At 37.0% G+C, this 16,064-nt stretch overlaps 1 protein-coding gene across 1 annotated transcript; it reads left to right on the forward strand.

Annotated features, from left to right (window-relative positions):
• The first annotated feature begins 10,441 nt into the window (after positions 1-10,441).
• LOC137805872 (pollen receptor-like kinase 3) lies at positions 10,442-13,522 on the forward strand. Its single transcript, XM_068605767.1, has 2 exons — positions 10,442-12,056; positions 12,264-13,522. Exons 1-2 carry the CDS (start codon positions 10,802-10,804, stop codon positions 12,833-12,835), a joined length of 1,827 nt encoding a protein of 608 aa, XP_068461868.1. The 5' UTR covers positions 10,442-10,801; the 3' UTR covers positions 12,836-13,522.
• The last annotated feature ends 2,542 nt before the right edge of the window (positions 13,523-16,064 follow it).

Here is a 16,064-nt window from a genome sequence, read left to right on the forward strand (position 1 = left end):
CACAGTAAAACAACCGATTGTTTTTTCGAAACAACCGATTGTTTTTCCTCTGACACCTTTGTATAATGCTGTCAAGTTTGCTTATGCATGATTAAACCTATTTCTCTTTTTCAAATCTTGCTTTTGGACAAATACGCATTGAGTGTGCCTCAGAGTATGATAATAAAAGATTATATCCACTTGTTTTCTTGAAAGCTCTATGACATGTTATATTCTTGAAATGTCAAAATTGTTTGTATTGCCGGACTACTCTATTATCATTATGATTTCTGCTTTGTACAACCCTTCTCATTGTCTATTTGTAGATCAAATAGGGGGAGCTGTTTATGCTTGATTTGGTTGTATAAGATAGCTTTAAAACTGATGCATTATGTTGTTGCTTCTCTGCACTTGAAAGCACTTGATTACTTCAATTTTTCTGGTTTTTCTGCTAATGTTGTATATGCAGAAAACTGATTTGTGTGTGTCTTGTTATCTTGTTGCTATACTTGCTTTGTATATGCATCAATTCTGTGTTACAGGACCCTTCAAGTACAGGTGCTATGATGAAGAATGATCAAAGTTCTACAAAGGTTTATATAGAAGAAGATGAGCAGAACATCACCTTGGAGAAGTTGAAATCCTGTCCAGAAAAACAACTGATTGTTTTTGCGAAACAACCGGTTGAAATTTTGCAACAGGAAGAGCAACCAAAGGAATGGAGAATTCCAAGGGATCTTTCAGTGGAGAACATCATTGGATGCAAATGGTTTTCAGAAACAAGCTGGATGAATCTGGAGAAATCACAAGGAACAAGGCAAGGCTTGTGGCTAAAGGTTATAATCAAGAACAAGGCATAAATTATGGTGAAACCTTTGCTCCAGTTGCAATATTAGAAGCTGTAAGGTTGCTGCTGTCTTTTGCTTGTTTGAGAGGATTCAAATTGTTTCAAATGGATGTTAAGAGTGTTTTCCTCAATGGAATCATCAATGAGGAAGTCTATGTTGAACAACCATCGAGCTTTGAAGATCATCAACATCCTAACCATGTATACAAGCTGAAAAAGGCCTTGTATGGGCTTAAGCAAGCTCCAAGGCAATGTGGTATGAGAGGCTTAGTAACTTGTATATGTTCATCCTTTGTAAAGTAAGTTGTATATGTTTATCCTATGCTTTTGGCTTCATAAGACCAAATGAGATTCTAAACATGCTTGAGGTAATGCAAAGGTATGAATGTATTTTATTATGCATTTCCCATCACTTTGAAAGATGATTTGCTTTGAAAAATAACATTTTTTTCTTGCTGTCTCAGAAAAACAACCGATTGTTTTCACGAAACAACCGATTGTTTTCACGAAACAACCGATTGTTTTACCTCTGGAACATTTGAATAAAGTTGTCATGATTTCTTATGCATGATTACAACTGTTTATTTTCTTTCATAACTCATTATGAGTCAAATGTGCATTTTTTGTGCCTCTGAATTAGATCATAAAGAGACATATTCTTTGTCATCCTTGAAATTCAAAGCTTTTTATGAATGGAAACCACATTGGTGATCATGGGGTTGATGAATATTTGTGAATGTATCTTTGGATTATCTGGAAGGTTTGCTCTTAACAGAAGAAAGAATATTTCTACCAAATTCGCCTCTTGAGCAATCATTTGACCAACTTGAATTGCTGGATGAAGAAAAGATAGGGGGAGAAATTGTGGTCTCCTTGCTGAAATTTCTGGGGTCTATGGTACTTTGATTTTGCTGCTGTCATAGCTCTGATACACCATAGATTTTGCTGCAATTCTGATATGGTATCAAAGATTTGTTGCTGCAATGGTGCTGCTACAACACACAGGTTTTCTGGTTTATCATGTTGCTATTATATGTTGGTTTTCAATGCTGGAAATTTTGTTGTATGTATCCCTTCTTTCATTCTATTTGAGAAGACAAATAGGGGGAGAATGGTGTGGTTTTATGTGTTGTGGTGCTGCTGATACACTCTGTTGTTATCTGGTTTTATCATGGTTTAAATTCTGCTGCTGCCATGTTATTATTCACCATTGTTCTGCTGCACACAAGTCTCATTTTGGCACTGGTTTTTATGGTTATTTGACTGGTTTTTCTGCTTAAAGGCTTATGCAGAAAACTGGTTTTGTGTGCCTTGGTATCCTGCTGGTATACTTGCTTTGTATATGCACAAATTCTGTTTTGCAGGACCTTTCAAGTTCAAAAACAACAACACAAACAAACCAGGGATTTGTCTTCATCAAATAGGGGGAGATTGTTGAACAAGATGCTTTGATGTCTCCAAATCCAAGAGGAAAGCTTGAAGACCTTGCTGCTGGGTGTGTGTGTGTGTTGTCTAGTTGTTTGAAACTTGTTAATTCACTCTTTAAGTTGATCCAAGTTCATTTGAATCTTTAACCTTTTGAAAAGATGTGTTTTCTGAAAAGCTGTCAAAAATTCAACAGGTTGTTTTACCTTAGCTGTTTTTGAAAAACTTGGCTGACTTTGCTGTCAAACCAAAACAATCGATTGTTTCGACAAAACAACCGATTGTTTTCCTGAAAACCTTAACAAAATTCTTTTAAGCGGTTTTAATATGTTTTAAATGATCCTAACTAACTTGGCTCCTTTATTAAATGCTTTTGACCACTTGGTTGGTCTATATAAAGGTGGTTTTACGCTCCTAATCTTGAAGTAACAGAAAGAGTTTATCAAAACAATTTTTCCAAGATTTGAAAAGAGCTTTGGATCATTCTTAAGTGTGTGGAATAGGATTGGGTTGTAATTCTGATCTTTAATCTTTGTAATACCCAGGTGTATTCTATTCCCTTCTTCTTTGATTACTGTATTTCTGTAGTTGTGTTGCCAAGGAGTGTTGTGTGTTCTTGAGGGGTTCAAGATCAACATTCTTGGTGTGGTTTGCCAAAGGTAGTGTGTTTCTTGAGGGGTTCAAGGTCACTACTTTGGTGTGTGGTGTTTGTAATCTGGTTTTGATTGCATAGTGGAATACCCAGTGGTTTGTGGGGACTGGATGTAGCCCTTGGTGTAAGAGTGAACCAGTATAAATTGCTTGCGTGCTTATCTCTTACCCTTAACTCTTTAAATTCTGTTTTTAAGTTGTTTTTATAAACTGCTGATAAAAACAACCGATTGTTTCGAAGAAACAACTGATTGTTTTTCTAATATCATCTTGAAACAGTTTTGGTTCTTTGTTTCTTTGATTTCTTTCTCTGTAATTCAGCATTGATTTTCATTATACCTTCAAAGTTTGTGAAAATCCCCCTTAAACAATTCACCCCCCCTCTCGTTTAAGGCCATATATTCTAACAATGGTGACACGACTATGGCGAACCACGATCCACAATCACACTACGGTAGCAACGATGGAGCTCTACTGGCTTGGTGAAGGAGGTACCAACGATGGAAGAAGACGTAGGGGTGACCAACCTCGTCAGAATGGGGCGCAACTACACACGTTATGGTTAAAGTTGTAGCGTTGATGAAGTGCGCGTCACAAACGAAGGGCGGAGTGCGTCGAAGGGAGCAGAAGTAACTCCGAATAGGGGCAATGACGAAAAATCTGTGGAGAAGAAGGGTGTTGAGGAAGAAAGAAGTAACCGACGATGGGAAACATGGGCATTTATTGATGGCAGCAACACCATTTGTAGGCCAAGATAGGGACTCTTTGGGAGAGAAGCAGGTGCGGAATGCGGAGATGGGAGAAGCTTCAAAGAACAATTTTTTTCAGCCAAGAGATAAGGTTAGGCACGAATTATCTCAACAACCATCCTATTGATAGCGATGTTAGAAATTATAACAAGATATACTTATTGAAAAATGAGCACGTCGAAGCCATAAGATTTGGAGGATGGGAAAGGAAATAATGTTTTCTTTTACATGAGAGGAGGATGCGGTTATAGGACATATTCAGACAATGGAGATGAGGGACAAAGGTGCTGTTAGAAAGGTGAGTACTAGCAAGGTGGAGAACATAGTTTCTGATGATGAAGATAATTAGCATGAACATCAGGGGAATATGGGGTTATGCTAACAAGAAATATCTAGAGGAGCTGATTAAGAAAGAACAGGCTGAAGTGGTGTGCTTACAAGAGACCAAATGCAAGGAGATGGAGAAGGAAAGTATCTTCAAGATGTGGGGTTCTAACGAAATTGATTGGGTCGAGAGGGGTGCTGTAAATAATGCAGGTGGGATGATTACGATGTGGAGGAGAAGATGTTTACAAGTGACAAACGCCTTTGCCGAGGAGAATTTTTGTATTATTCAAGGGGAGTGGAGTGTAGGGGAGGCGACTTAGATTACTATTGTGAATATTTACATCTCTGGGTCGTTTAGAGAGAAGAGAGTTATTTGGGAGGAGATATGGGAAACAAGAAGGACGCAAATATCTATGCCTTGGTGCGTGGTCGGTAATTTCAATTCTATCAGGAGGTTAGGTGAGAGGATAAGCGTGAACAGAAATATGGACTATAAGAAGGAGATGAGAAGGTTTAACGATTTCATAGAAAAAATGAAATTGTTGGATATTTCGATGGTGGGGCAAAAATTTACGTGTTATAAACCGAATGGAACTGCAAAGAGTAGAATTGACCGAATTTTAGTCTCAAGGGAGTGGTTGGACAGATGGCCATATAGTATTTAGAATGTTCTTGAAATAGTGTTGTCTGATCACTGTGCTTTGGTGTTAAAGACTAGTTCTACAGATTGGGGCCCTAAACCCTTTAGGAGTATAGATGTTTGGCAAAGTGATGAGAGGGTTAAGGATTTCGTCATAAGTAAGTGGCAAAGATATGAAGTACAAGGTAGTGGGATTTACGTCCTCAAGGAAAAACTTAAGAAACTGAAAGCAGATCTAAAGGTGTGGAACAAAGATACCTTTGGAAACTTAAATCAGGCAGGGGAGGACATCCAACGACATATTCAAAATCTTCATGCCAAGGACGATGAAAGTGAGTTAGATGAGGAAAGGAGGGAGGAGAGGAGGATTCTGTTGGCGGAACAAAGAGGAACCAAACATAGATAAGAACTTCTTTTACAACAGAAGGCTCGTCAGAGATGGTTGAAGCAGGGGGATTTGAACACTAGGTATTTTCACTCAGTTATCAAGTGGAGAATGGTAAGAAACAAAATCAGTGGGTTGAGAGAAAATGGGCGATGGCTCGAAGATCAAACAAAGGTAAAAAGGAAGGTAAGGGACTTCTTCATGGCCAGGTTCAACGTAGGTGATAGGCCACAAGTCAGGCTTGATAATGCAGTTTTTAACAGTATTTCAAACGAGGATAATGATATGTTGATGGAAAAAATCACTAAAGATGAAGTAAGTAATGCGATGTGGAATTGTGACAATTTGAAAAGTCTGGGACCTAACGACTTTAACTTCGGTTTCATCATGTTTTGCTGGGAAGAGATCAAGGTGGATGTTATGAGAGCGGTGAACAATTTTGAGGAGTGTGGTAGGTGGCCAAGGAGGACAAATGCTTCTTTTATCTCACTTATACCTAAAGTGGATAATCCCCAACTATTAAACAATTTCATATCAATATCTTTGGTTGGATGCTTGTAAAAAATAGTTGCCAAGATCTTGTCCTTGAGGTTGAAGAAGGTTTTGCACAAGGTCATCGATGTTAGACACTCTGCTTTTCTGGCAGGTAGGGGGTTGATGGACAGTGTTTTAGTGGCAAATGAGAGGAGAAAAAGTAGTTGCATCTTCTTCAAGGTAGACTATGAGAAGGCATACGACTCAGTTGATTGGGACTTTATTTATTATATGTTACAGAGACTTGGTTTTTGTGAAAAGTGGGTTGAATGGATAAAAGCTTGCTTAGAATCATCGTCGATCTCCGTTCTGGTGAATGATAGTCCTACTCAGGAGTTCAAACCCAGGAAGGGGTTGAGACAGGGTGATCCTCTAGAACCTTTATTTTTTTTATAGTGGCAGGGGGTTTAATTGGCGTGGTAAGGAAAGCGACGGAGAAATAGATGCTTCAGAGTCTGACTGTTGGAGATAAGCAAGTAAAGGTGAATATGCTCTAGTTCGCAGATGATACTCAGTTCTTTTGCAAAGCGAATCCACAAAATGTGTCTGTGACCAAAGTCATGTTTAATTGTTTCGAATTGGCATCATGACTAAAGGTTAACTATACGAAGAGTCGTATAAGAGGGGTGGGATGCAATCAGTACTTGGTTCAGAGTTGTGCAACTATCTTGAATTGTAAGGTGATGAAAACTCCATTTAAGTATTTGGGGATGCCCATTGGGGGGAGCCATAAAAGGAGAAGTTTTTGGGAGGGGGTGGTGGAGAGTGTGAGGAAAAGACTAGGAAGATGGAAAGACAAGTTTATCTCTATGACAGGCCGCTTATGTCTAATTAAATCAATGTTATCTTCATTACCCCTATTTTATTTGTCTCTTTACAAAATAGTAGTTACGGTGGCTAAGGAGGTGGAGAGACTGCAAAGGAATTTCTTATGCGGGTGGGGCTCAGAAGGAAGGAAGGTAGCGTGGGTGTCGTGGAAAAAAGTTTGCGAAACAAAGGAGATGGAAGGGCTAGGAATGTTAGAGTTAAGAATGTTCAATGTGGCTCTTATAGGAAAATGGATATGGCGGTTGAGCAATGATGAAAGAGGTTTGTGGAAAGAGGTGATGGAATCAAAGTACGGTGGATGAAGAAGCCTGAGGAACCAAAGGATTAGCAGGCCAGAATCCTTATGGTGGAGAGATTTGAAGGAGATTTGGAGGTTGAAGGGATGGAAGGGAAGCTTCCAGGATAATTGATTTTGGGAGGTTGGGAATGGGAGAGAAATTATGTTGTGGGAGGATAAATGGTTGGGTGGCGAGGCGCTAAAAGATAAGTTTCTGAGACTTTTCTCTATTTGTACTGGCAAGGGTGATAAGTTGTGGCAAGGAGGGGAGTGGAATAATAATCTTCAGTTGGTATGGAATATAGGATGGAGGAGGAACTTGTTTGATTGGGAAAAGTACCAAGAGCTAGAGATGGAAAGGCTGATGGGAAGCAAGAGTATCAACGAGGAAAAGAAGGATCAGTGGGTGTGGAAGGATAGTGAAACAACAAAGTATACAGTCAAATCAGTATACAATACCCTAAAAGACGAAGAGCAGGGGGAATGAGTACCTATGTATGAGGGGTTTTGGAGAATTAAGGCTCAACCATTAGCTCACTTGACTGCATGGTGGGTGTTGGAGGACAAAATAGCAACTAAAGAAAATTTGGTGAAGAGAGGGATATCAATGGAGAATATCATTTGTAGTATGTGTGGGGAGGAAGAGGAAACAACGTCACATATTTTTGGTACTTGTAGGGTAGCTTGGCTGGTGTGGGCAAAATGCTAAGAATGAGTGGGGGTGACATCGATCGCTCATTATGAACCTAAAAAGCACTTCGCCCAGTTCAGGTTGACTAAGGAAAGCAAAGTCGTTAATAACATATGGTCTTGCGTATGGATAACAGTCATTGGAGAATTGTGGAAACAAAGGAACAAGAAGATTTTTAGGAACAAAACTATAGATCATAGTGAAATCTTCATGATGGTTCAACTGGAGGTTTGGTCGTGGGTAACTGCAAAGGTTAGACTAACATGTTTTTCTTATTCTAATTGGTGTCTAGCTTGCATAAGGTCTGTTATTAAAAATTCAGGTTAGTTTAGCGTTTGTTGATGTTCTTGAGGATCTGTGAGTGGTTTGAGTTTTTTGTATAAGGGTTGAGGTATCCCTGAAATACCTCCATTATTTATTCTTTTTTTACTGATAAAAAAAAACGAAAACGACCATTTGCGTGATGAATCAACTTATATGGAATGGTACATCACTCATACCATTCACTACGTCTCACCTATAGACACATCTGAAGACGATGTAAGTTCAATTTGTACCCATTTGATATTGCTATTTTTTTAAATTCGTACTTTTTAAAAAAAATTTGTAGATTAATTATTTTCTTAAACAACAGTACGACATGATAATTGACCACACTATTCCGAAGGCCACCCTCATCATGTTGGTCTTTATCAAATGTTGCACAATTTGGATAACAAGTCCAATTTCAATTCACCCCAATCAACCACCGCAAATATTTAATTTTATGGACCACCACCACAACACGTATGCCCAATTTTCCTACCAGCAAGTGTCATCAACTTACACCAGTTTTCCATCACAGAGAAATATTTTTTCTCCGAGTCCATCGCAGATGTTTGGTACTTCAACAATGACACCACACTTTGCATTTCATCCAGCTCCTACCATGCATTGCTATTGACACACAATGTCTTCAATGGAGTCTGAGATTCCATCTAACGACAACGAAAAAGAAAACAATGATAATGAAAGTCTACCTTCGCTTAGACATCTACCAAGACAACGAAGAAGACCCCATGTAGAACAAGATTTCATAGATAGTTTGTTCATCTTTAGGTTGCTAAATTATGTAATCTTTAAATTAGTTTGTCATGTTTGTGTGTTTTCACTTAATGTCAAACTTTAATGTTCTTCTTAAACTTATTCATTTTTTTTTGACGTTATCCGTTTTAGCTTTCTGATTTTTTTTTTGATTTATTAAGAACTCAAAATAATTTTAATTAAAAATAAAAAAATATTTAATTTTTTAATTATATATACTAAATATTCACAATTTTTTAATTATGTATAATAAAAAATTATTTTCTGAAAACTTATTTAGTTAAATTTATTTTTTATAAAAAACTAATTTTCTTTAATTATATATAAAAAAAGTTATAATAATAAATTAAATTTATCTAATTTTCTATTTATTTTTATTTTTATTTTAAATATTAAAATATAATTTTTTAATTATATATAAAATAAGTTGTAATAATAAATTTAAATTATCTATTTTTTTATTATTTTTATTTCTATTTTAAATACTAAAAAATTGTATATTAAAACTATTATATATTAAAATATTTATTATATAATTTTTTTAATTTTATATATTATTATATATTATAATGTTTAAAACGTATCTGTAAAATACGATTTCCAGCTAAAATTTTATTTCACATATACGATTTTTTTTTTATAATTTTAATATGTTAAAATATATTTTAATATTAAGATTGTATATGTTATTTTAATTTTTTTTTTCAAATCTCTGAGGCGATTGGTGATCTCGTATTGTAAAAATCGTATTTTTTTTTATTGACGATTTATCCATTTAAAAAAAATATTTATTTTGAGAATTTCAAAATAAAATCACACTACTTTAAAAAAATATCGAAAAAGACCCTAGAGAGAAAAATAGTCATCAGTAAACTACCTTGATCTGGGTTTCTCTATCACAATTGTCAAGGATTTGTTTAGGATGTTGATAATATATTGATTATGAAAAGGTATTCTAGTATTAAGTTATACACAATAAATCAAATAATTATTTCCTAAAAGTGTTAATCACTCTTGAAATTTTCAATTAATTTAAAAATATATCATATAAAGCTGACGGTATTCACTATTACGTAATAATCTGTGAGAGTTTATTAGCAAATTTGCGACACGGTTATTGTTGAGAAGTAAATAATTAATTGCTTCATATTATAATTGCTAAAAATAAAAGGAAAAATATTTTTTTATTAAAATATGAGTTCATGTAGTAGAAGATGGAAAAGTTTTGAAAAGTTGTAAATTGATGTTTGTTAAATTTAACATTTTTTTAATATATATTAGGACATGTAGAAGAGCTGCCAATTCAGTACTAAGCTTTACTCTCAAGCTCAATATGACGGTTAAAATTTGGTTAACTTAGTCCTTGCCACATGTTTGCAAGTTGAAACCAACTACTAGTTTGAAGATGATATTTTTAACATTGATTAAAAAGATAACATGCATTTTAAATTTGAATTTTTTAATAGTTTTAGTTAAAATTAAAAAAGATAGAGGAAAGTGGAAGAGATAATATTGGGCATGTACGTTTCATTTATTTATAAAAAAACAATAATCTAAAACAAAAGAATGATGATACTTATTGTTATTTTTTTAGGATTTAGGATAAATGATTTAAGTTAATTTTTTACACTCTTATTTTACAATAAATAATATTATTATTTTATTTTAATTTTTTATTAGTTAAATATAATATTTTATTGTTAAAAGTATTCTAAAATAAAAGTAAGATCTCAAACTTATATTTTCAAAAAAAAAATTCACCCGCATTACAACGAGCTTATAAAATAAAATAGATATAATTAAAATATTATTATTTTAAGCTATGGAGTGTTTCGTTTTTTAGAAGGAGGTCAAAATATGACTACTCTTATCTTATTTATAGGAAAAAGCTATTTTTGAAAAGGCATAATTTGTCTTACTTTTATTTAAGAAGTTTATATATTAATAAAATATTAAATGAAATGATTAAATAAAATATTAAGAAAAGGGGTTATATATATAGAAGATAGGAAGAGAGAAAGAGGTAGCGATGGATGCATGCAGGCATGGGAGGTGGAGGGAAAATGTATGCATGGAAGAGGCGTTGATAGCCGCAAAAGGTGAAGGCCAGAAATGGAGGTGACAGGGTCAAGAGTGGACGAAAATAATGGGAAAAATTAGAAGGAGAAAGCGAGGAAGCTATTGTTAGAATGATGGTAATTGTGGGAGCTCCATCTCTCAAACACGCACGACAACCTAGCTAGGTTGTTTTCCAATCCTGTAGGCGGTACCCCAAATTCAACAAGACAAAACAAAAAAAGGCAAATCCAAAACAATCAGAGAACCTCAATCTCTCCGAGCAGCGGTCCATTTCTCTCCCGGACGCATAAGATTTCCGGCACGGCGATGGCCGCTGTTCACCTCTTCTTCTTCCTCCTCCTCCTCTCCCTCCTCCCTCTCTCCCTCCCCCTCACTGATAACCAAGCCCTCCTCGCCCTCAAAAAATCCTTCTCCAACCCCCAAACCCTCCCCTCCTGGATCCCCGACCAGAACCCTTGCTCCGCCCGCTGGGTCGGCGTCATCTGCCTCAATAATGGCATCAGCAGCATCCATCTCACCGACCTCTCCCTCTCCGGCTCCATCGATATCGAAGCCCTCTCCCAAATCCCCTCTCTCCGCTCCATCAGTTTCGTCAACAACTCCTTCTCCGGTCCCATCCCTCCCTTCAACAAACTCGGAGTCCTCAAGGCCCTCTACTTGACCAACAACCAGTTCTCTGGACCCATCCCCTCCGACTTCTTCTCCCAGTTAGCCTCCTTGAAGAAAATATGGCTCTCCTACAACAAATTCACTGGCCCCATCCCCGAATCCATAACCAACCTCCGTTTCTTATCCGAGCTCCATCTCGAAAACAACCAGTTCTCCGGCCGCGTCCCCGAACTCAAACAGGACATCAAATCCCTCGACATGTCCCACAACAACCTCCAAGGCCAAATCCCCTCCTCCATGTCGCGCTTCGACCCCAAATCCTTCTCCGAAAACAAAGAACTCTGCGGGAAGCCACTGGCTATAGAGTGCGAATCCGAGCCAAAGGCCAGTGAAAGCACTGGTTGGGGATTGAAGGTGGTTATTCTCATCTTCATTGCCGCTGTTCTCGCAGGGGCTTTTGTCATTATGCGATCCAAGCGTCAACGCGACGACGACTTCAGCGTGATGAGCAGGGATAACGCGGAGGAGGTGGTGCAGGTGCACGTGCCAAGCACCAACCACAGCAGGGGAACCTCCGAGGGAAGCAAGAAGGAGTCTTCCACGACATCGAAGAAAGGGGGCTCGCGCAGTATTGGCGACCTCGTGATGGTTAACGATGAGAGGGGCACATTTGGCTTGCCCGATTTGATGAAGGCTGCGGCGGAGGTTCTCGGAAACGGTGGGCTGGGTTCGGCGTACAAAGCCGCCATGGCTAGTGGGTTGTCTGTGGTGGTAAAGCGGATGCGAGAGATGAATAAAGTGAGCAGAGACATCTTCGACGCCGAAATGAGACGCTTTGGGAGACTCAGAAACCCTAACATCTTGACCCCTCTCGCTTACCATTACCGCAAGGAGGAAAAGCTGTTCGTCACAGAATACATGCCCAAAGGAAGCTTGCTATACGTCTTGCACGGTACCACATTCATTTCTAGCTATTCATTTTTCATGATTATACTGGAGTAAGACTCATTACTCCAAAATCTATAAATGCGAAAGTTTTATCTAATCATAATCATACCATTAGTGCGTTACTCTCTTGGTGTTATTCGGTGAAAATTATTTGCATGCAAGGTGATACAGTGATACGTGGAATTAAGGGATGAAGTAAAATGTATTTCAGGTGACAGAGGATCGAATCATTCGGACCTGAACTGGCCAATCCGTTTGAAAATTGTGAAGGGAATAGCACGAGGGTTAGGGTTTCTATACAAAGAATTTCCTAACGAAGACCTGCCACATGGAAACTTGAAATCCAGCAATGTTTTGCTAGCTGAAAACTACGAGCCTCTCCTGGGCGATTTCGCCTTTCATCCACTCATCAACCACAACTACGCCGTACAGACAATGTTTGCCTACAAAACTCCGGATTACGTATCATACCAGCGTGTTACACAGAAAACCGACGTTTATTGCCTCGGAATCATCGTTCTTGAGATCATCACCGGGAAATTCCCTTCTCAGTATCACAGTAATGGGAAGGGTGGCACTGACGTAGTGCAGTGGGTGTTCACTGCAATCTCTGACAGAAGAGAGGCCGAGTTGATTGATCCAGAGTTGAAGAGCAGTCACTCTAACTCCCTCAATCAAATGCTGCAACTTCTCCAAATAGGGGCTGCTTGCACGGAGAGCAACCCCGACCAACGACTTAACATGAAGGAAGCCATTAGGAGGATAGAGGAGGTTCAGGTTTAATGGTTGTTCTGTCAATATGCTAGCTTAGTACAGAGTTGCTTTTGTAGGTGAGAATTGCAGCGCAGGCCTAGGAAAGATTGCTCTCCGGCATCTTCATATATATCCAACAATTAATGACTTTGTGCATGATCCAAACACTCACACACGCGCGCCAAAACAGACCGAATGATCAGAGGGAGAAAAAAGGCAGAAGGGGAGGAAAATCGGAGGCATGCATGCACGCATATATGGTGACATGTTTTTGATGAACTTGATCATGTCATGTATCTCAGTTCAAATATTTTGAAATAGGACATAAATTGAGAGATGCTGAAGCTTGGAGTTTTGCCCATTTTTTGTCCTTCTAAAGAAAGAGAAATGTCAAAGTCCAAGCTAATTTCACTGCCGTGCCTCTTTTCTGCTGATAGCAGCCCTTGTAAATTATATGCTATTCTTATAAAATGAAATCATTTTTGAGACAGCATTCCCCAATATTATCACAACTTCACTTCTCCTCTTATTCCTATCAAATCCAATGGATTCCTTTTCTTTTCTCCCTTCCTTTTTATTTGTAGATTCTTTTCTTCTTTTAAACTTAGCTAATACAACTTCCTCTCACAAATGTTTAATGTCCTAAGTTTTATCCATATTTTGTTTGTATGTTTTCACGACTTTGACAATATGAAAATTTTATCTAGTGTTCTCGTCAACTTTCTATATTGCATGTAATAAAGTGTTCGTATTTCTTTTTTCTGGATATAAAAAGTTTGAATACATATTACAATATAAAGATTAGTCGTGACTATAATTATAATGTAGTTCTAAATTAATTTTTAAATATAAATTACATTGTATTTTTTTTTATAAATTTGAACGTGTTTTACAGAACTATTAAGGAGGTAAATTTTTTTATATCTATGACTAAAATTATGAATACAACGAGGAATGAACTCGATATCAATAAGTAATGAATACATAGTGCAATGTATGTTATCCACAAAGAATGTTTTAACATTCGAATCAATAAGTTAGCAAGAGAACAATGAGCCAAAAAGTAATTATAAGTTCCCTTCCATATTCCAGAAGTCTACCAATAATATGTTTTAGTAGCCTTATATTTTGGTTAATTATATGATTTAAGTGATTATTGGTTGATTTATAATTGAATTATATTAATAGTATATTAAAGTAAGAATTCATTTGAATGATATTTTTGACTAGGATGAAAGAGTTTTGAATAACTTTTGAGTAATTGAAATAGCTTAATCTCAACCTAACTTTACGCGATGCTAGTTATTATGAAGTTGAGGTATTTGAGAATAACATTTCTTGGTAACACAACATTAAATGCTTTTACTGGAGGGATTTTCGCCAGTCTTGAAATGATAAAACACTTGAGTTGCCAACTTTTCATTTTTCAAAAACTATATCTTAAAAGGTTCTTTTTAAGAGTGGGTGAAAATGTGCTCCTTAGTCACATTAATGTTTTAAAATTAATGTTTTAAAGACCAAATAACATAACTTTATGAAAAGTAATTTGTTCCTTCACAAGTGATTTTGTCTTTGTATGGTGGATACATTCGAATTTGAATATAGTAGAAATATGTGTTAAAAAAATTGAGTATCTCAAAATTAGATATATTTATGAAAGGATTTATTTTTTTTATCAGCAAGAAACAATTAAATTAAATCGGCTTACTTAAGGAGTGATTTAACTTTCATACAGAGTAAGAAAGAATAAAGAGTATCTTTCCACATAATCATCAAAAAAATCATAAAAAAATCTCATACTGTCTTTCCCAACACTACCAACTAAAGAAGAAGCAAAAAGGTCAAGGATCAACCCTCATAATGACATTAAATCAAATACATACATACCAAGGGTTCTAGACACTAGTTAGAGAATGAGAAACTCGCTGATGATATCTTTCAAGCGATCCAAGACCAAACCTTAACATTTGTCAGGGAAAAACCTTCAGTATAATCAACCACTCCATCTTTAAATAAACAATTACTCTCGTGTCTCCAAATCTCGCTAATCAACGCTATCCAAGCATTACCCATAATAAGATTAACTGAAGTAGACACATCCAGAATTTTGAAATGTTTGAAATGTGACCTATGGACGATAAGATCAACCGAACTCACTCCTAACCATTCGTCACAAAGATTCCAAATTAGCCAAGCAACTATGCATCCGAAGAATAAATGATTTTTTGACTCCTCTTGCTCTCGATTCCTATCCCTCGACTCTCCAGATTTACCTTAGAGTCTACCTTGTTTTCAATCAGCCTCCAAGCTGTGACATGGGCTGAAGGAAACACCTTAATTCTCCAGAAAAAATTGTACATTCTATAATCTTCCTCGCCTTCGTCTCCCTTTAATAACTCGTAAGCAGACTTTACTAAAAACGTTGTTGTCTCACTATCCTTCCAAACCCATATGTCTATTGTCTCCAACTCGGGCCTCTTGTTAGAAATCATCTCTAAGAGCTGACTTACTTTATCCTCCTCCCAAGCAAAAAGACCCATTCTCCACCTTAAGTTCCACTCCCAGACCCCATTAACCCATAATCCACAATCACATAGATTTGCTTCCTTAAAAACAGACAAAGAGAATAACCTCGAAAATCAATTTTTCAAGACTTCAAAGACTACCCAATTGTCTATCCAAAATAGAATATATTTCTCATTTCCAACCTTCCAATTAAAACGATCTTCAAACTTCCCTCCCCACTCCTTTGAACTCCAGACCCTCATCAAATCTCTCCACCACAAAGAGACTTTGTTATTAATAGTCTGTTGTTCCTTCAGGCCTTTCTATCCACCATACTTAGATTTGATGACCTCCCTCCACAACCCCCCTTGATGGAGATCAAGCTCAAGTGGACATGGAGGCCAATCATCAAGAGCAAGAAGAGGTTGAGACTTAAGTGGAGGACGCCCATGGAGGTCAAAGCCCACCTCAAAGGCTTACAAGAAGCATGTTCAAAGCTTTAGGAGCTAAGGGACGTTTATTTTCTCTTTTTGTAATTTCTTTGTGTGAAGGTGCTTAAGAGGGAAACATTAGAAACCTCTTTTGTTAAAGCATCTTTAGGTCCTTAGTTAGGAGTGTTAAGGGGGGTGCGTTAGTAGATAGGTGTAGGAGTAACTAGGGAGGTGCCAAAGTGAGAAAGAAGGTCACACCTTCTTCATGACCATAGTTGGCGCCGGTTGCATTTGAATTTAGGGGGGAATTTTGAATTCTTTTA

Source organism: Phaseolus vulgaris, chromosome 3 (assembly GCF_000499845.2).
Source record: "Phaseolus vulgaris cultivar G19833 chromosome 3, P. vulgaris v2.0, whole genome shotgun sequence".
In the NCBI taxonomy this organism is placed as follows: Eukaryota; Viridiplantae; Streptophyta; class Magnoliopsida; order Fabales; family Fabaceae; genus Phaseolus; species Phaseolus vulgaris.